This window comes from Cavia porcellus, unplaced genomic scaffold (genome assembly GCF_034190915.1).
Source record: "Cavia porcellus strain 051 isolate PalLab524CR breed Dunkin Hartley unplaced genomic scaffold, mCavPor4.1 scaffold_6, whole genome shotgun sequence".
Taxonomy (NCBI): Eukaryota; Metazoa; Chordata; class Mammalia; order Rodentia; family Caviidae; genus Cavia; species Cavia porcellus.
Genome location: NW_026947489.1, coordinates 9,914,937 through 9,936,326, shown reverse-complemented (window position 1 = coordinate 9,936,326; position 21,390 = coordinate 9,914,937). Strand labels below are relative to the sequence as shown.

General features: G+C 45.3%; 1 protein-coding gene across 3 annotated transcripts in view; it reads right to left on the bottom strand.

Moving 5' to 3' along the window:
* Adamts17 (ADAM metallopeptidase with thrombospondin type 1 motif 17) overlaps window positions 1–21,390 on the bottom strand; it is a 327,254-nt gene that overhangs the window by 18,583 nt on the left and 287,281 nt on the right. For 2 of the 3 annotated variants that reach the window (XM_063249924.1, XM_063249925.1), the window contains one exon: window positions 1,069–1,273. In XM_063249924.1, the coding sequence (XP_063105994.1) occupies window positions 1,069–1,273 (205 nt within the window). The other variant, XM_063249927.1, reaches the window with a different exon arrangement.

Sequence of the window (21,390 nt, the reverse complement as noted above, 5' to 3'; positions counted from 1 at the left end):
TGAGTATGGGTAGAATATTTATGGTTTTGTCTTGTTTGGGTCATGAGCCAGGTGATCAGGATCCCAAGACTCACGTGCAGAGCAGGAGAGTAAATGCGCCTGTAGCCCTGCCTCTGCTCAAGAATAAAAGAAAAGTTCCCTGCATGTTAAACTTGCAAACCTAAGTATGTATAAAGAAAAAAAAATCAACATTTTAGTTCTCATCTCTTCCTAAAATATGTAAGAGGTTAAGGACCCAGATTTTTAAATGGATACATTTCAAGGTTTTTCTGAAAACTAAACTTGAGTATTAGAGCAGCCAATGGCACAAATCTCGTTCATTAAAAATGGGCCGAACTTTCTGATTGAAAATAATTCTGACTCTGGCAATCAAAGGGAACTTTAAAAATATTTTCCACACTGAAGAGTGTCTTGGATCCGTGAGTTTCCTAGACCACTTGGTGGAAGACCTGAGGGAAGCCTGCCATTTATTTACTGACTTGCTGTTTGCTTTATAGCCAAGATTATGATGGTAAAGTCAATACAAAGCCACCAGGGATGACATCCGCCAGGATTAAATGCTGTTTTCAGGACTAGCCTTCAGAGGTGAAACTTCAGGCTTAATTGACATCTTTCCAAAACATTTTATGGCGTGAGATTTGCAACTCTGGCTGGCTGTCCCTTCCAACATCTGATTCTTGCAATGTACAAAGACTGCTGTGCTTTAAAATAAAGTCCTAGAATCCGACTTTCCCAACTCGACCACCCTGCAGCCCAGATACGCTCACAGGAGACTGAAAAGCAAATCAGCATCTAACTTCATGTGAGAATTTTCATAGGAAATAGAACAGAAAGTATTTTCACTGTGGTGTCAATATACACACCATCAAAACTAAGTGTGTGTGTGTTTGTGTGCGTGTGTGTGCATGTGTGTGTGCATGTGCACATGCCTGTCTTAGATGGGATTTAAGCAAATATGGGCTAGAACAAAACTCCGAGCTCATGCAGGGATGATGGGGGCACATCAGACACTGAGAAGCTGAAGGGATCATTTTGAAGTCCCCTTGCACAAGGTTAGGAGGGACCTACCTGTGACCACTCGGATGCCTCCCAGATGGAGAGGCAGTCTTGGCCTTCGCAGCTCTGCACTGGTGTGGGTCGGGGATCTGGGCAGTAGAGGGGGCGTGTAGCAACATGCGTGCCATTTTGTAACTGGTACATGCAGGTCACCTCCCGATGCTGGATGCCCTTCTCACAGGTTGCTGAGCAGGGGCTCCACGGGCCTGCCACCCACCTGCCAGAAGAGAGAAAAGACAGTGAGAAAACGGGAGGAAAGGCCAGCCTCCCAACCTAGCAGTGCCTTCCTGAAGGGTCTTGAAATAATTCCACAGTATGGAACCGAGGCACCTGAATGTTCACCTAGTCTAAGATCATCTTCTCGGTACAGAAAGCCCTCTGTGCACATCACCCTGTTATAGGGTGGGTTACGTGGAATGGTTTTTTGTTGTTGTTGTTGTTTAGGGTTTTGGTACTAGGGATTGAACTCATGACGTAGCACTTGCCAGGCAGATGCTTACACCGCTGAGTTAAGTCCCTGGCTCCACAGAGTGGGTGGTGCTATGTCCCATGGTTCCACGGGGTGTGCTCTGTTCAATGGTATGTGAGGGGACATGCTGCTGGCCAAGTACTAGGCAGGATTTTTGGATGTGGCGATGAACTTTGGCTTGATTCTGTTTCCTGCTTTCTGCCATGGAACCATGACACTTTTATAGGGCACTGCAAGAGGGAGCTCTTTGTACTGGAGCACAAGCTGACTAATGCAACCTTTGACAAAGGACCAGGGCTTCCTGCCTTCCAGAGACAGTGGCCCCTCCAGAGTGGAGATGGTAACTCTTGAGACTGGTACCTTGTGGGTCGTCGAAAGACAGAGACGGAAGAAGTTGACATTTGGAAGTGCTCCTCTAAATCTTCACCCACCTGCCCAATGCTTTCATGATCTGGGGTCTACCAGTGGCAGGGTGCTGGAAAGCGGTATGGGAATCTTGATTCCTCAGGTAAAGAAGGGCTCACAATGTTCCTTTAGGGATAAGAAATCTCTCCTATTTGGCCCTTGGGTGAGCTGGTAAGCTTAACCTACACTCGTAGATCCCAAGTGCTCACTGTTTGTCAAAACAGATCTACCGATGGATGCAAATCTTGGGCGGACACGTCACCCTTCCTCATTAATTAAAATAACCCTGAATTCTCCTTAAAATGAACTCTGATCATGCCATGTCACTCCACAGTTTAGAAATATCCAGTGAGTCCTTCCAGTTGGCACTAAGTAGTAGCATCCGGCTCTTACTCACCTCTTCCAGTTAGCAGAGCTCGGCTCCTTGGATCCACCACTTAATGTGGGGGGGGAAGGGGACAAAGACAACAGTACCCACCCTGGGGTGATTACTGCCTATAAGTCCCAGTACCTGGCACGCACAGGCCCTCGTGCTGTTGGCTATGATTGCTGCCACTGTCCCTTGGGAAGTGATGGTGAACTCCCAGGGCGCTGAGCCAGGTTCTTATCCCAGAGTCTTCTGGCTGCTCAAACAACACTCAAAAATAAACTGGACTGAAATCTAAGTGTTTTCCCTTGTTCTTATCTTTGAAAGGCATAAATTCTTGATCCCTGCCATCCTGACTATAGTTTTCTAATCAGTCACTACTGTTCTTAAAATGGACAGAAAGGTCCAGGTACAGGTCTGAAAGCAGGATTGAACATGATCACCTTCTTAAAAATAGAGATGCCGTCTTCATCAATGCTGCCCAAGTTTGTCCTCTTTTTAGGTTTTTAAAATAGCCAATTGATCCTCTATTAAGCTTTATCTCCTCACTTTCTTACTCTTTTTGCATTGCATGGACTAACTCCTAGTCCGATCTTTGTCCTGCAGTTCTGCAGCTGACTTTGTGCATACAAAGTCAGGGTTTGGGGTGAGACTTCCTGGGTGCTATTATGCGGATCCCTCGTGTGAAAATAGCTGTGTACTTGATTTTGTCCCTTCCTGTCCTCCTTATGGGAGCATCACCATCCCTGGGGATGCACGGCATGGCATGCACCCCCTTCACAGGCATGTGACCAGGCTTGTGCTCTAATGAATGTGGGCGGCGGCTGTGGCTTAAACAAGATCACATATAGGACACAAGAGATAGGGAAAGAGCTGAGTGAGGTTCTGCAGTCCCCACCTGGATGTTTCCTATGCTTTCTGCTCCACTGATAACTTTAGATGCCTTATTGGCAGGGAAAGAGAGTCCAGGAGGAAAATGAAAGGAAGGAAAAGTTGGCACAGGTTACAGCCTAGCAAATCTGAAGACATTATGCTCGTTGAAATAACCTGGTCACAAGAGGACAGATGCTCTGTAATTCTATCCGAGGTACCTAGACTACTCAATTTCAGAGACACAGAGCAGAATGGTGGCTTTCAAGAGCTGTGGTTGAGGCGGGGGCGGGGTTCTGTTTAATGAGGTCAGAGTTCAGTGTGGGGAGATGAAAACGTTCCGCAGATGGATGGTGCTGATGGGCAGACAGCAATGTGCAGAGTTTATACTGCAATATGCACACACTTAAAAATGGTCAAGAGACTTGTGGGAAGATGGTGCAGTGGTGAACAGCAGGGAAACAGCCTCCCAGAGCTCAAACCTGCAGAGGCATAGTGATGACTGATGACCCCAGAGGCCTCCATGGAGACACGCATCGATGGAACAGGGAGGGCAAAGGATGCGGCAGAGTGCAGTGGCTGATGAATTATTCAGGTTCAGATGTCCCCCAGGAGAGGACAATTGTCTGGCCGCCATATTGGAGAGCGGCCAACTGAGCTCAGCACTCAGAGTAGTTGTGGTTTGGCTTCATCTAGTGGCTCCAGCGTCACGGTAAGGTGGTACCGAATGAAAGTCAAAAGGAGGTCGAGGAGCCAAGTTCAGCAGGCAGACAGCCCAGTTTAAGCTGGCAGCAGGCATATGGGGTGCTGCAGGCCAAACAAATTGGGTTCCAGCCTCACAGTCAGAAACCATCCTGAACTTCAGTGAAACTAAAGTTGCAGGCTTGTGGGGATTATCCACTACCTTGCTGTAAATCTACGGCTGGCTTGCTGGGATTAATCAACATGGATCTGGGGTCTGTTTGCCTACTCTGTCTACCAGTGACAGCAGAGATATACCCTGATGTGGATAATTTTATTTGTTTGTTCTTGTTCTTATATGAGTGTGAACATTATTTCTACTTTTTTTGTTGTTGTTCTTATTTTTTCCCTCTTTTCCCCCGTCTCATTAATTTTGCAAAATTCACATAATTTTCTCTTTTCCTCCATCTTGCATCTAATCTCTTCATGTTCTTCTGTCTCTATATTTCCCCCATTAACCTCTTTTAAATTTTCTCTCCTGTGGGCATACTTACTGTACACATTTTTTGGTTTGTTTTAGATTTTGTTATATAACCACAAATATAGTTTATATGGTTAAAGGTGGCCAATTAATAGTTACGACAGTCTGTCATTTTCTAGGCTGTGTTTGATGCTATTGTCATCACTGATTGTACTACTGTAAGGTGACATCAGTGCAGTCATCACTGGTTCTTGGCATCAGTATGCCAAGATGGAGATTGCCTAAGGGTAATAAGTGATACCCTAGGCTAGTGCCAAAGAACCAGGGGTGAGTCCGGACAGGTAACAATTTCTCATCCCCAATAAACCGAAGAGGCAGGATTTTGAAACAGATTCAAAATCAAAAAGCCAGTCACACCTGGAAGACATCTATAAGACATAGCCATTTCCTAAGTGTCCTCAACAGCAGCAATAACTCTACTTATCATAAACAGCTTACAAGGATCAATCCAGAAAGTAAACTTAAAAAATAAGAGAGAAAGAAAATGAGAAGACATGGAAGCAAGATGTAACTGAAGACTTCCAGCTCACTAAAGGCAAACCTAGGGGGAAATGAGGTGGAACAATACAGAGGCCACCACCTGAACTCTCTGGAGGGTAAGAGAGGCAGTAACAAAGCAGATGAACTAGGCTCTAGAAAAAAAATCAAATCAGAAATAATTTCTCAAAAAACCACAGATGGTAACCATAATGAAGGACATGGTTACTGACTCTAGAGCAGATTCAGATAAAAAAAAAATAGAGGAGTTTAGGAAAACAAGGGAAACTATGAATACTCAACATAGGAAAGGAATAGAATCCCTGAAACAGATTAACAGATACCAGATTAAAAAGTCCATTCAAAGTGTATGTATTAGAATGAGCCAATATGAGGAGAGAATATCAGACAGAAAACAGGACTGCAGTTAGCAATCATGAGAAGAAAGATGTCCTAAAATCAGCAAGTGACCATGAAAAATCAATCCAACAGCTGCTAGATGATACAAAACATAATGTGAGATTGATCAGAGCCAACAAAAAAGCAGAAGACAGACAGCACAAACAACATTAAAAAATTTGTTCACAGTAGTACTGACAGAAAACTTTCAAAGCATGGAAAAAGAATTGGACATACAATAAGTGAGGTATATAGAACTCTAATCACCCATAATAAAAAAAACAATTCTATACTAAGTGCTATGGTTTGTGTCTCGATGTCCCCCCAAAGCCTCATGCAGGCATGGAGGCAGGTTTCTACTTTGTGACTGATTCATGGTCCAATACGGGGATTAGAGGTGTGAGTGCCACACCTGCCCCGGGGCAGGTAGCCTGCATACAGTGTAGGAGAGGGAGAGAGGCTTGATCCCTCACTCCTCCTTTTTGCTCTCGTTGCTTTTGCTGTTTTCCACAGCAATGAACTGTTGCTCCTCTGCCACGCCACTCTGCTTGAAGCCAGCTGATCATGCACTGAAACCTCCACAAACTGTGAATAAACTCATCTTTCCTTCCTTTATTTTGGGCATCAGGTATTTTGTCTCAGCCACAAAAGTGTCCAAGACACCAAGGCATATAATACTCAAGATTCCAGAATCGATACAAGAACATAATATTAAAAGTTAGAGAACAGAAAAACATTACTTACAGATGAAAGCCCATCAGAACTATGGTAGACATCTCAATCAAACCCTCAAATCAAAGAGAAATTGGAGTGAAGAAAAACTCAAGCCTATACTAGTGTATCCCCCAAAACTGTCTTTCAAAATTGATGGAGAAATAAGATACTTCCACAGCAAAGAACACCTGGAAAAATTCATAAGAAATTGAAAATACAAGTAAAGGCCTACATGCATAATAGATAATTGGGAAATGGGAAAAAATGTTCAAATGCAAAGGTGAACAATAGAGGGAGGAATGGGAAAGGGGAGGAAGGGAGAAGAAAAGAGAATAGAAGGAAAAATGGAAACAGAGCTTTTATAAATAAGGAAGGGAAGAGGGGTGAAGGGAGGAGCGGGGAATGGGAAAAAAGGAAGCAAGATACGTAATGTACAGGTACAAATTCCCTATGATGAATGCGATCTGTCTAACCAAGCAAATTTTAAAAATGGTTAAGCTGTGGAATCTTGTCATTTTAGTTTTATCAAAATGAAAAAGAAACAGGTGGTGGCTAGAAGGGAATCGTAGGGGAAGGCCAGAGAAACGGAGCATTTCCAGTGCGCCAGGCAGCCAAACATGACAGAATAGAAAAGATCAGTTTCCTGCTTTGCTGATAATGTGCTTTCCCCAGAGATGGGAAATGAGCCATTGACAGAAGGGTCTCTCAGCTTCACGCATAAATATCTGCAGTCTGATTCACTATATTCCAGTTCTTGTTCTCAATAGATACCTCAAAGAGGTGTGGGGGAAAGGTAGCATTCAAAAGCTATCTCTGCTGGCTGAACGAAACCATCTCACCAGAACAGCTATGCTACAGGAGTCACACTCACATTTGTGCACTGTTCTCCAACTGAGCATCACGGTCCAATCTCTTTCCTTGTAAATCCATCCTGTAACTTGGGGAAGGTACTGCAGTTCCATAAAGCAATCTATGCTGCAATGACACTGTAAGTCTTGCCTTTTTTCACTTGTGTCCCCTAAAAGAACTTTATGGCTACATTTATTAACCAAGTTTGATTTAGCAGCTCTTCTTAGGAGCTGTAAAACTATAATTCTTTCTTTTTTTCTTTTGTACTGGGGAATGGAACTCATGACCTAGCGCTTACCAGGCAGACACTTATGCCACTGAGCTAACCCCCGGCAAAATTGTAATTCTTTAGAAGGCAGTTAACACTTCTCTAACTCAGATCACCCTTTTCCTCCTCCTGTGAAGAGGTCAGCTTGGAATCCACTCCTCTATCCATAGAGACTGTTTCTGTGCACAGACAGGTCAAACAGTTCTTATCTGCATGCTGGGACCAGAAGCATTTCAGTTTAGATTTTTGGGGACTTTGGAATATTTGCACACACTTAATGAGATATCTAGGGGACGGGACCAAGCCTAAACATGATAGTCACTTATGTTTTGTATATACCATATTTGCATAGCCTAAATGTAATTTTATATACCATTTTGAGTGTGCCTATATTTTGATTGTGACCCATCACAGGAAGTCGGGGTGGAATTTTTTTTCACTCATGACCTCAGGATGGCACTAACATATTTTGGATTTGGGGTTGAAATTTCAGATTTTCAGAGTAGCAATGCTCAATTTGTACAAGCTATGACATTCTAATGTTCTAATGACGTACTCTGGGTTGTTCGGTGACTGTGTGTGACACCCTGTATCCTTTTCTGTTTTGCTGGTATAACAAACCCAATGGCCTCAAGCATGATCAATTTATTGTTTTACAGTCCTGGAGACTGGAAATGCGACAGAGGCTTTGCTTGTCTAAAATCAGTGTATTGAGAGGGCTGGTTATGCCTGGAAGTTGCTTGGGAAGAGCCTGTTCCATGCTGTCTTTTCCAGGTTTTAGATGCTACCCCAACCCTTGATTCAGGCCCTTTCCTCCACCTCCAGAGCCAGGAGTGTCAGGGAGCCAGGCACGCCACCTTCTCTCCTGTCTTCCTCCCTAACTTTCAAGCTCCTGTTTGATCACACTGGATCCAGGTACACAACCGAGGATTAGTTCTCTGCCAGCTGAGGCCACCTGTGTGTGTTGGCTAGGACAGTTGAAAAAAAATACAAGCCAGGGGGGCATAAACAACAGAAACTTACTATTTCACAGTTTGGGGGGCCAGAAGCCCCGAATCCACATATCATGAGGGTTGATTCCTTAGGGCTCTGATGGAGGAGGTTTTTGGTACTCCTTACTTAGGCACAGGAAATGGCTAGCAATCCTCTGTGCTCTTGGTTTGCAGAACTGTCACTCCAGTCTCTGCCTTCAACTTCCCAACACGTCCTCCCTGTGTGTTGGTGTCCTTCCACCACTGTGTTTTTATATATATGGACACCGGACATATTAGAGCCTTACCCTACTTCAGCAAGATCTCAACTAAGTACATCGGAATAATTCTATTTCCGAATACAATCGCATTCTGAGATTCTAGGAGTTAGGATTTAATGCACCTCCCTTAGAGGATCCAATTCAACCCAGCACACGACCTCACGTCCACCTTTAACCTCAATTCCCCGCAACCCAGCACGTACACAGGTCCCAAAGATCAGTACACGGACATCCTCGGGAGCTCTGAGGCTGTCTACTACAACCCTGCCTCATCCACACTTCCGAAAAGGCTCAGCTTCTATTCAATATCCGCTTTTATTCATAACTCTATTTGGCTGAGATTTAAACTAGACAAAGGCCTGGTGAAGCCTACTCACAGATGTGTCTTTTGCTGTCCCAAGAAATACGGCATTGTCCAAGTCACATTCTTCAAACACAATTCTTTTACATTAAATACAGGTAACAAAAAAAGAGGACATGGAGTGGTCACTTATTTTTGACAGCTTTCAGTCACAACCTGAGCTAAGAAGTGGTTGACCTGTGGGATTCAGCACTGACTCTACCCATGTCTCATGTGGCTGGGAAGGTTACCTACACCGGCTCACTTAATCAAAGCAAAGAAACGAGACACCTGTACGGTGTTCTGTCTGCAGCGGGTACACACTGGCAGATTCCAGGCCTCTGCTTGAAGAGTGACGCATGCAACTCGGTGCAAATCACTTTGCTCCTCCGAGCTTCGAGTGCCTCTGGCATGTGAGTGGCCAGCGCTGTGTGCCCATTTGTGAGGCCTAGATGGCAACACCCAGCAGGAAAAGTGACTGGGCCATGCCTGGCAGGATAGGCTCCAAGGACGTAAGCTTCTGCTCTCCCTCGCTAGCTCAGGGCTGCTACTGGCTGGGTTTGGATTTGCCTTACTGTGGGTATTTACTGTGGGTTCCAGGGCACCTACAGCCATGTCCTCCAGAATACTGAGAGTGAGGAGCCAAGCAGGGGCCACGGCCCTCCCCACACAATGCCCCAAAGATCGTGGGCAGCGTCAGATTCCAGGGTCCCTGGAGGCTGAGTCCGGATCCCAGCTCCTGGCAGGCCGGAGCCAGCAGCTTTGCGATGGGAACCTCAGGACACAACTTTCACATGTGCCATTTATAGTCGTTGAAGATTCGTGGCTGCTTTTATTGGACAGATGTCTACAAAGAGGACAGTGAGGAGGTGTGAAGGCGCCTTAACCAGCGGGCTGTGATGTTTTCCCAGGGGAACCAACGTGGCCTCTTTACAGCGCCCGTGAAGTCGCCACTTAAAACCTGTGAATTATGAGTTCTCCTATCCATTTCCTTGAAAAGTAGCGTTATTCACATATTTGCTTTTTGAAAAAGAGGAAGTGAGAATCTGAAGTGTATCATACAAGGCTGTGAATGAATGAGAGCTTTTTCTGCAAGCAGGTAGGTATTTCTGCTTCCCAGCGATGCATGGACTCTCTTTTGTAGGGCTAACAGTGTGGATCACGAAAAGCAGTGACTTTCAACTACAAATTCTGATTGAAAAACCTTTTGCTAGGTTAGAGTGTGGCCATTCAACCCGGAAGCTTACCACGGGGGACTGCCCAGGATCTGAGCCCTGCCCGTTTTCCTGAAAGGCCCTGGGACCCATTAGCTGGCTCTTATTGCCAGGGAAAGAATAAAGAAGGAAAGGAGGGTGGAAGGAAGGGAGGAAAAGGATGGAAGGAGAGGGGTGGAGAAGGGAGGAAGAGAGAGAAAGGTACGCTGTGAAAGGCTAGTTAATGATCCTGTGCTCACCCATTCAACGTATTCCCCTCCCCATGAAGCCCCGGCCAATCACTCCTCGAGGGCCCTCAGAAGTGGAGCGGCACAGTGTCCGTTCCTTTGTGAGTGGCGTATTTCACTCAGCATAGCACGGTCCCTCGGTGGCAGCATGCGTGTGCATTTCATTGCTCTGCAAGGCTGAATATACAAAACCATTAGGAAAGGACACACAGCCCTGTCGGACAATGGCCCCAAACCAGAAGGAATCACAGTAGGTGAAGTATAAATATAAACATTTCCTGAACATATGAAACTACTCAAACCTCAGTAGAGAGCAGTGAATTTAAACATCAATCGAGCACCATTTCTCACCCACCTGACCGGCAGCACTACAGAGCATCACTAAACCAGATCTGGACGTGACTGTGGAAACGGGGGTGCTCATGTGGGATGGTGGGATATTGTGGCAGTTGCTTCTTACCTGAAGCTTTTTCCTGGTTAATCATTGTTTGGCAACATTAAATGGAAAGTTCCAGAAATAAACAATTGCTAAATTTTAAATTGCACTCCATTCTGAGAAGGGATGAGACCTTGCACTGTCCCGCTCTGTCCCTCCTGGGCCAGGAAGTCACCCCTTGTGCATCACGCTCAGCTGTGTGCACTGCTGGCCCGTGTACCACTGGGCTGTGTGCCACCTCGCAGCCCTCTGGGTCGTCAGGTCGACTACTATGGTGTCACAGTGCCTGTGTTCAAGTCACCTTTATTTTACTTATGAGAGTTATAACAATGGTTATAAAAATCTGGATATGACAAAGAAAACTGTAAAATGCTGTTTTTAAGTGAAAATGTCACAGTTCTTAATTCAAATAAAGAAGAATCATGTGCTGAGGTTGTTGAGTGCTTTGGTGGGAATGAATTTTCCATCTTTGAAACTGTGAAAAAGGAAAACAGAAATTCACCGGAGTTTTTCTATCACACATCAAAAAGCAGCAGTTTCGGCTACCGTGTATGACAGGTGTCTAACATAAGCTACTACTCTGTAATTCCACTGCCAGGGATGCAATTCCTTGCACATGTGCCAAAGAAACTACACAAGGATATTCACGGCATAACTGTATAAACCCTAAGTGGAAAGCAACCTATAATGTCTGTCACTGGCACAATGAATGAAGACATAAAAGGAAATAGTATACAGCAAAGAAAAAGCCACCCCAGTGGTATAAAGGTCACATGACTGAGTCCCTGAGGCAAAGACAGATGTACATATGCCAAGAGACTGTCCATGGCATACCACAGGGTGCTCTTCCATCTGGGGACATACACTTATATAGTGACAATTTAACATTTGAACCATACACCAACTGGAGAAAGAGGATGGGATTAGGGAGAGGCTAAAAATAACTTTCCATGTGTCTGTAAGGTATCATTCCTCAGAAGATGAGGAGTAAACATGGTCATCATGCAGACCTGTCAAGCCATGCAGAAGGAGCACTTTCTGGTCAATTTCAGCTTGTGTGCATGAAAATCCATCCTTTAAGTGTACAAAAACACTTACAGAAGCCACAGAGCAGTGTGAACCAGCTGTGGCCTCAGGGAGTGGCAGTAGGGGACGAGAGGCCCCCTCGTCAAGTGAGAACCCGGTGCCCAGGGTAGGACCTGCCGCCAGCTCTGGCCCTTTGTGACCAAGTGCTGCCCCTTCTTTCATTTTTAAAAGCCGAGCTGAAAACCCAGTGCTCTGCTTTGAAGATGTTGGAAATGAGCTCTGAAAATGCTAAGACGCCGGTGTGGGCCAAGCCGTGTCTGCCGCGGAATTTGGCCCTGCAGCCTCCAGTCAGAATTCTACACTTTAGCATCCCAAGAAAGCAGCCGTGGAGCCTTGGCCCCTAACCCAAATGGCCAGAAGTTCCCTTCCCCAGCTTTCACCTGCAGGGCACACGGCATCATCTGCTTGTCACTGTCTCTCCCCATTGCTTTTCTGGCCTGACTGTCACATCCCTATAACCTGCGTACACTCACTTGCCTTTAGCAGTTTATCCCCAACCATTCTGTCCTGAGATTAGGGGGGAAACAACAGCAACAAAACACTGCATGAGATTAACGATGTGCCCGGGCTTTACCAGGACAGCTGTCTGAATGGGACCCAACAGAAGCCAACCCGAAGTCCTGAATGGAGCAGGGAGCTACAGGAAACGCTGGAGGCCTGATGGACACCAGCAGCAGTCCCTGCTGCCCAGCCCCACAGAATTATTCAACACAGAAACATGCAGGCAGGCCTCTGCACCCCACCCTGCCGCTGGCCCACTTTGGCTATGAACATGCTCAGAATTCCACACTCTCAGAAACTGTTCTTGTGGGGAGTTCTCCGGGCTCCACCAAGGCCGCTCTGGGTTTTACAGAAGAGAAGCAAAGGCAGGTTACCTGAGGCTGCCATGCTTGGAGGGGCAGAGGCCGGGGTCCAACAGGACAGCCCGGCAGCTAGCCGCCTCGGCCAGCACGCTGGCACATGGCTGTCAGGGCAAGGGAATTCACAGCCTACTGCTGCCCCACTGCAGCCATCTCTCACTGCAAACTGCCCTCGGTGCTTGGCCCCCCCCCCGAGTCCTGAGAGCCAGCAAGACCCCTTGGCAGCAGCAGGCCCCCTGGTAGTTTATTTCCAATCTCTGATGCTCCAGAGAGGCTGCTGCCTCAGAGGTGGTGGCCTTGGTGGTTTTGGCTTGTTAAAGCCATGGTGAACTTGGAAGGGAGTTTCCAAGGGAGACAGACATCGGCCTCGAGCCCTGTGGGCAGGCAGCTAGTGTCTGAGATACAGGATATTGTTGGGCAGTGTCCACACCCTTCACGTGTTCACTGAGTGACTAAAGGAACATCACATGTCTCAGCAACCCTCAGCACAGGTGACACCTCTGACCACCACTCTTATCGCTTCCTCGTTGGCTCCTCAGCTGCTAGGGCTGCTCGAGGCCTGCCGTCTGCCTCTCTGCCTCGTCTTGCTCCTCCCTGCTCTCTAAAGCACAGGGCATCGCATCTCACCTTGGGGCTCAGTCCTGGCTCGTTTCCATCCATGGAGCAATTAAAACACTTTTGTCTGGCAGACTTTACCTAAGCCGTGACTCTCACAGATTCTGGGGTGCAGGGGACCCCTTGTTCTCTACCCTGGGAGGCCCGGCTTGTATGACTGACAGCCTAAAACACTACAGGGGTCCCACTACGTCTTTGGTTTGGGGTGGACATGCATTCCTCTTCTCCCCACCCAAAGCCCAGTGGCCAGGTCCTTCCTGAAGAGCAGACACGCAGAGTTAAGAGCTGATGCTCGGCTTGGTCTGCTCTCTGCTAAGTCCCACCACGCCACCCCGCACAAGGGATCTCAGTCTGTGCCCTGCCCCACCCATGGCCACCTCTCCATGGTGCTGCCAAGGTTTCTAACTGGCCTCCCCACATATGGTCTCTTCTCTTTTCCAAGTAATCCATGTACTTCAGCCACAGTTGCAGTCATGTAACTTTCTCATTTCAAAACCTTCAATGGCTCCCTAGTGCCCACTACCTTTCATACAGTGGATCTGGCACGTAAGAGCCAGTCTGATGATATACTCATGCATTCACCCATGCTCCATCTTTCCAAGAAGGATTATAACATTTTCAGAACATATGCAAGCAAACAAAAATAAAACTCCAGACTAAGGAAATTAAGAATTAGGAAGACATCAGGGGAGCGAGCCTTGACCCCTGCCACTCTGGTTGGCTGTATGTGATCCTCCCCAGACTAGTATATTCCTTGGCCTGCAGACCCTGGCGTGGTTCCCTTTGCCTGGCACCCCTTAGTTGGCCACTCTCAAGTACCCACTCTGCCAGGAGCTCCTCTGTAGGTCCCAGATATGGCCTCTTTCACCTCTGGCACTTGCAGGGCTCTCTAAACGTTCTGAGCAATATTGCTGCCCCGAGAGACATCCCAGCCTTGCTATGATTTACGGACTCTGAAGAGCTCCAGGATAGGCTCCCTGCCTAAGTCCTTTTTGACCTTGGCTACTAAACCTCTCCTAAGTTCAGCTTTTCCATCTGTGAAATGGGACACATGGCTCCGATTCATTCTTGGTCACATGGATGTGCCAGTGACTGATCACATTCAGCCTAGTTGTTATCAACTACTACCGCTTTGTGGTTGGACCGGTCTGGCATGCACATCACAGCACAGTCCAAAATCTGCATCCCTCCAACCCCCGTGGGTGGTCTCTGCTGCACCTCCCACCTCCTCCTGTAGGTGTGAACCTCACTAAGGCAGTGCTATGAGTTTGAGCCTGGAGTCCATGCTAAGCCTCAGCTCCAGCCTGCTGGAGAGACAGTATGCATTAACACTGCTGGCTAATAAAACCACCAGCAGTTTCCTATAAAAAGTTACAGTGGGATAAATCTACAATAAAATATTCATGCCCTTTATTTCACTTCACAGAAAGATTCAAACATCCCAACCAAATGTAGTCACAGCAGCTGCCGGGCAGATGTTCTTCAGGCAGGCAGAATGAGAGACAAGAATTAGTCTCAATTAAGTTCCCAGTAAATTATGTAAGGGGGACCTTTAGCCACTCAGCCCTCCATGGTGCTGAGCCAAAGACAGTGAACCTGGTCCAACACTATTCAGAAACTCTGGACTGCTTTGGAAAATTCATGTTCTGAGCAAACTGCAGAGTCTTGGCATGAGAGGAAATAATGAATCCCACAACCACTTTCAATTGAAAATAATAATTTGTTATAATTTTAATACTTAATGAGCTACAGAAATCGTTCCTGGGTCCTCAGTGTGGAAAGGAAAGAGATTCATTGTATTTCTGGCTTTATTACGTATATGGCATTAAGTCACGCAGGATGTTCTGAAGATTTTATGCACAAGCTTCCTGTCCGATGATCTATTTTCACAAGAAAAATGCTTTTGCACTTCGATTTTTATAAAACAGTTTCTTAAGTATCTGCTCAGTGGTGAGGTTTCTGCCTAACAGGCTTTTGAGATTTTCCACCAAAAAGGAATCATTAAGTCTCTAGGATAAGAGACTCCCACATCAGGTCCTGGGGCACCAAGTTTTAATTGTGACAATTTCCCTTCTTCTCCAAGTGTTGCTGCTTGGCAGTTTTTGCAGTTGGGAAAAAAGGGAAATTTTATTTGGAGAATTGTAGAGAATGTCTGATTCTATGGTGCAAGACCAGGGCCACTTAGAGACCAGATGGTCTCCCTTTATTCACACGAGCAGGTCATGTTTGACTGTGAGGGTGCTGGGCCACATCTTTGCCTTAGCCCTGCTTTTCTGAAGGACAATTTCTAGCTCAGAGTCTGTGACTAAGACCTTGCAGATATTTTAAAATGGAACTCCACAACTCTCAATAAAGCAAAGTGAGAAATGACCAGAGCTCTTAAAACGCTCTTTGTCTTGATCTTCAGGAGACCTTAGTCCATGCCTTCACTCATTTTAGGAATCTCTTCTGTGGCCGCATTCTTCTTGGATAAATTATAACTATAATTTATGCACACTGCAGAAAATCTGGAAGGCTCATAAAAATATGAACAGAACCAAAGAACACACATGATCTTCATCTTTTTTGTAGTACATATTTTCTTAACGTTGATGTCATACTATAAACAAATCATTTTATATTTTACTATCAATAACAGAAACAATTCCTGTGCGATCAGAAATTTTTCTAAAGATTGACTTTTAAGTCTTGCGTAACACTCTTGTCTATAGACATAAATTATACAACTATGGTGTATATGTTGAGCATTTGGGGAATTGCCAATTTTTTTCCATTTTGGATGATTTCCAAAGGAAATGGGAGCCCTGGATCTAAAGTGATATCAAGGGCATTAAGAAAATCTGGGGGGACTTCTTGGATCTCTGCGTGATGGGAGCCCATTATCCTATGACCCACCATATCTGGCCCTTCGGTGTCTATGCTTTATGTATGCAAAGCATTGAGGTGAAAGCCACCCTCTAGTCTTCTTCTTGTAGTACACACAGCCCTTCAGCTCTGCTGTAAGCACCAGTGTTCAGGCTACTTGCCCTCTCCCCCTCTCTTGCTTGGACACACCCAGCTGGTCGATGCTTCCTTAGCACGTGACCTCCATAAACCTGCTTCCAGGTGTAAATGAACCATAGGCACCACCTTAATTGGACCCTTTTATGTGTTATATGCTGTAGTTTATATTGGATTCCTAGTAAACCTTGCTCATGAGTGCAAGGCTGGCTGTCCATGTCCAGCGGATACAAAACCACAATCCAGCAGCCCTGGGATGGTTCAGCACAGCCACTTTTTGGTGCCTCCACAGGCCTTGGTGAAAAACCTAACAGGGCATGCAGGGGCTTTGCCTATGAAGCTGGAGCTGCCCTCTTTCCCTGTTGGTCTTTCTCATGAAGGAAGCCTCAAAAGGCACAGAGGAGCCTCTGTATCTTAGGTTAGTCTCACACTAGACACACAGGAAGCCCTCAGTTAACACCTGTTAAATAGGTCTCCTTGCCCCTTGATCCATACTGACAGTGGTGGGCCACTATCACCGACAACCAGAAAGCTTTTGTCTCCCTCTGCTTGCATAAATGGCTGTGGTATTATCTGGACCATAAATACCTTGAGTGTGAACGAAAGACTTTGCACACTAAGATTCCTTATCACTTTTAATGCTTTTTGGCTTGAGGTTTACTTTGTCTGAAATCAGGATTGTTACCTCTGCTTATTGTTTTCATTTACTGTTATAAATTATTATCTATAACAAATATTACTTTCACCACCTCTATTATTTTCATTTGTTGTTTTAAATACTTCATTTGTTGTTTTAATTTCTTTGTTATATCTTTGCTTATCTGCACAGGTTCTGTGCAATTGATACATAATTTTATGTAAGGGATTTGAGTGTCTACAACTTTGGTACCAAATGATCAAAACTGTGTCACAATAAAAGTAAAGGTCATATATACCTAAAAATAGAATTTCTTGTATGTCTCACCAAATAGATATCCAAAGTAGCTGTGCTGGTTACACTAACACCAGCAAGGGACATGGATTCCAATTGCCAGATTCCATGGCCAATATTTAGTATATCTGTTATTTCCACTGAACCAGTTTGCTGGGCATACAGGGATATCACACGGTGATTTTAATGTGTAATGGCAGTGAATACAGGAAGGCATTATGGGTGGAGGCAATGGGATGAACACAAGTTAGACATGGAGAAGTACTTCTATGTTTGTAAAATATCCTTTATCCATTTTCCTAATCTTCTACTCCTTGGTTTATCAGTGTTTAAAGTCATTTAGAGTCATTTCATGACTCTCATGCATTGTGTAAACAACAATCAATGATATTATCCTGTTTTCTTTTTAAATTTCTTTCATCCTTCTTTTATTCCCTCTGTTTTTAAGGGGCATTATCATTTGGTCAGAACATATATTTATGCATTATTCTTCCTTTCCTGTAGCTACCTTTTAGTCTTAGCTCTATACTTAAATACATTGAGATACACGTCACTAGCCTTTTACCCAGGTGTCCCTAGTAATCTCCTGGATGAAGACTATTTAAAAGTAGAGGGATTGGCAAACTATGGTCTGAAGCCCAAATCCCATCTGATTTTGTAAATAAAGTTTATTGCAACACAGTTTTGATCATTTGTTTGCAGACACCAAATTCGGTGGACACTCAAATCCCTTATATAAAATGACATTTCATTTGCATAGAACCTAGGTAGGTTTTCCTACGCATTTTAAAATCATCTCCAGATAACTTGTAATAGCTCAGAGAATGCAAAAGCTATACAAATGGTGGTTACACTGTATTGTTTAGGGAATAATGACAAGGTAAAAAAAAATGGTTATAGAAGTTTGGCACCAACACAGAAGGCTTAAACTACATGTTTTAGGAACAAGACAATGCTCAAACAACAAGCAGTTCAGAGAGACTGAGGACCAGTGAAATGGCATGAAATTACAGTAGGGTGTGCTCTCAATCAATACATCTGTATGGATCCAGCATAGTGTTTGCAACTAGCAAATTTATTTTTTTAACTTTCTGGTATCTTTTCCAAATATTTTTTGTTTGCAGTGTGTTGAATCCACAAATGTATAACCAATAGACACGGAGAACCTTGTCTATGGTGTTCTTGTGCTACAATGATAGAGGTGACTAATTATAACAGAAAATCCATGACCTGTAAAATCTGAAAGTTTTAACGTCTGCTCTTCACTGTAGAAGTTTGCTGATTTTTCTACTGGAGTGGATCCTACAAGGAGAGCTCATGGGTACAATGTCTTCAGCTCTTAAAATTTTAAAATTGTTTTTCTAATACATTAATACTTGACAGTTTAGCTGGGTGTAAAATTCTAGTTCTCACTTTCTTTTCTGGTCTGCTGTCCTGGAAGAGCATTACTTGGACCCTTATGACCAATAAGCACTGGCTATCTGTGTGTCATACTCACAGGAATGGCCACGTGTTCCTGATGGGTTTTTCCCATGTGTGGTCTTCCTAGTCAACATGGCACTGGACAGCGCCTCTCTTCAGTGCTGACTCCTGCGTTCTAGCAAACCCAAAAGTTGAACCTCCTGCTTTTTGTGTGCATGATAACACTCCCCCAATCAGCTGTCAGTACATCATTCTGCCTTCCCCTTCAACTCCACCCCTGTCAAAACCAAATAAAAGAGACTGGTTTTCTTTGTCCTCTCAGAGGGTGCTTGCCTCTCTTCAGCAGCCCTCCCGTGCCTGCAACAAAGGCCTCTTTTCTTTCTTCCTTTCCTTCCTTTCTGTTTTCTCTCCCTCTCATGTTGGAGGACCAAACAGTTCTTACAGTCTCCTGACGGTGGTCTGCACCATGGAATCCTGCCCAGAGTTTCACATAATAGGAGGCTGTGGGCAGAATGCACAGGCAGAGCCATGGAATCTCTGGGGCCTGGATCAGGCTGCAGCACCATCAGTCTACCCATTTTCCTGCTTCCTCTATACCAATAACACGGTGACTAAGTGCTCTGCTAATCTGACCACCCAGTGATGTTGTCAAGCAGGATCAAGTGTTCTCACCGGATCCTCTCACATTTAGGGCACACAGGCAGCCTTCCTTCTTAGACTGCACAGAAACCATCTGTCTGAACCATCAGCTGATCCTATAGTTGTGTCAGGGGCTGACAGCGTGTGGAGGCTGCATTCCTAGGCCCTGCCCACTGATGTCTTCGGGAAATTCTTGGCTACACCTTGGGATTCTGGCCATTCTCTTCATCTGCTGTGATTCCTTAGAACCCATCAGCAAAGCCTCAGAAGGAATATCTGTAACATCTGGGATTGGATCTCATCTTGGAATAGGGATTTAGATACTTCTAAAAACTCATGTGACAACAGGGATCATAAAAACAACAAATTTGGCACTTACTGCATGCCAGGAAATGTCCTAAGCAGCTCATTTCTATTATCATTCTCATGACAACCTGGATGGAGGTGGCTGTGTGTCCCCTGTGTTACAGAGAGGGAGTGGACTGCTTGAAAGGCCCAGCAGCAGCTGTGGAGCTGCGATGGGAGCCTGGCTGTCTGGGTCCTTGCTCTTTAACCTTGACACATACTGCTTCTGCTCCTGGGGCTCCTACCCCAAGTTCTCCTCCTCTTTCTCAGGCAGCTGTGCTCCTTGTTGGCTTTCTTCTACTTTTTGGGTTTGCTCTCATATTCCTCACTGAAAAGTAGCCATCAGTCTGCCTTCTGTCATTCTTACCTTAATGGGTTCTCCTTTTTTCTTACTTTGAGGCCCAACTTAAAAACAACAAAAATCTGCTTCACCTAGTCCTTCTAAGCATGGCTGCCTGACTGGCCTGAGCTACTTTGTCAAGGTTCCAAACTGTTTCTACTTGCTAAGGTCCCTTCTCTGTGGGAGCTCCTGGGCCTTCACATCTGGCCCTTGACAAAGCCACCAGGGTAGCACTGGGTCCCACAAACATCTCTTCCCTTATGTCTGCTGGGTCTGTCCATGATAAGAGAGTCAGAATTGAGTCTTCCAAAGTTTTCTTTAATGCTGAGTGAGCTTGTTTTCCTTCCTCTCTTTAAAAATTCTAACTAGAGATTTAACTTAAGCCCTCTGCACTGAGCTGTATACCCATCCTTTTTTATTATTTTATTTTTGGTAACAAGAATCGAACTCAGGACCTTGTGCTTGCTAGGAAGGTGCTTGTGAGACCGAGCCATATATCCCTGACCCCTCTTTTCATTTTGAGACACAGTCTTGCCAGTTGCCCAAGCTGGGCTTGAGAACTTATGGTTCTTCTGCCTCAGTCTCCCAAATGTGATGAGATTACAGGCTTGGCCTGATTGACTTTCTTTAGCTATGAGCGAAGACCAAGTTGTCCTCTGATCCTTAATATTTTCCTAAAATACAGGTGTCTAGACTCACCCTTGCTCAGAGTGGCTTTTCTTGACTGTAGCAAACTGCATAACAGCATTGTCCTGCTTACCAGGTTGTTGTCAGAAGCCTTCCTGGTTTGTAAGCATTAAAGTCAGTGTAATGGGTCCTTTTGTGCTTTATCTGCCTTTTGAGAGAAGAGCAAGTGGGGAGAGCTTTGTCTATAAACTAGGTCCTCTGGTTGCTTGTCACCCTGTTCCTGCCTCCCTGACTTCTTGTTCTTACCCCTTGATGCCGGAGTTCTGGACCCACCAGCCTTTAGGAAATGAATGACCAGCTACTCTTCCTTCAGGTGGCCCCACACTCTTTCTGTGGCATTTGCTTTCTAGTTCAAGACTCAGGACCCAATCGGTCCAAACTGGTAACCCTCATCATTCTGCTAAAGCTAATGTTTCAGTAACGTTTGGTACCACATCAATGGCTCTTGGTGGGGTCCTTGGACTGGTATCACAGCATCATAAGAGATCCAAATCAGAGATACCAGGAGCAGAGCCCAGCAACCTGCCTGGTTAAAGGCCCTGGGAGATTCTGAATCAAAAGAATCACCGCAGATAGCATGGAAATAATTACCTGAGGCCCATGTCTGATTTCTGTTGCATTCTCTGGAACAACCAGCCCTCTTATCCCTGTGTTCCCCTAGACAAGGTCCTGGGCAGGTGCAGCTGAAATGTTTCCCTTCCTGCTCTCAAGATTCAGTGCAAAGCTCTGTCTGGCCAGGGAGCAATCTCCTTCCAGGCTAGAAATGGATCAAGAGTCACAGAGGTAAAAACTCGACTGAGCTGTGCACATGTGTGGGCCAGAGTACGGTCATTACCTCTGCTTTTTAAATTTCTGCTCCTAATGCCTGGAGGGACTCTGCTTGCAAACGATCTACTTCCA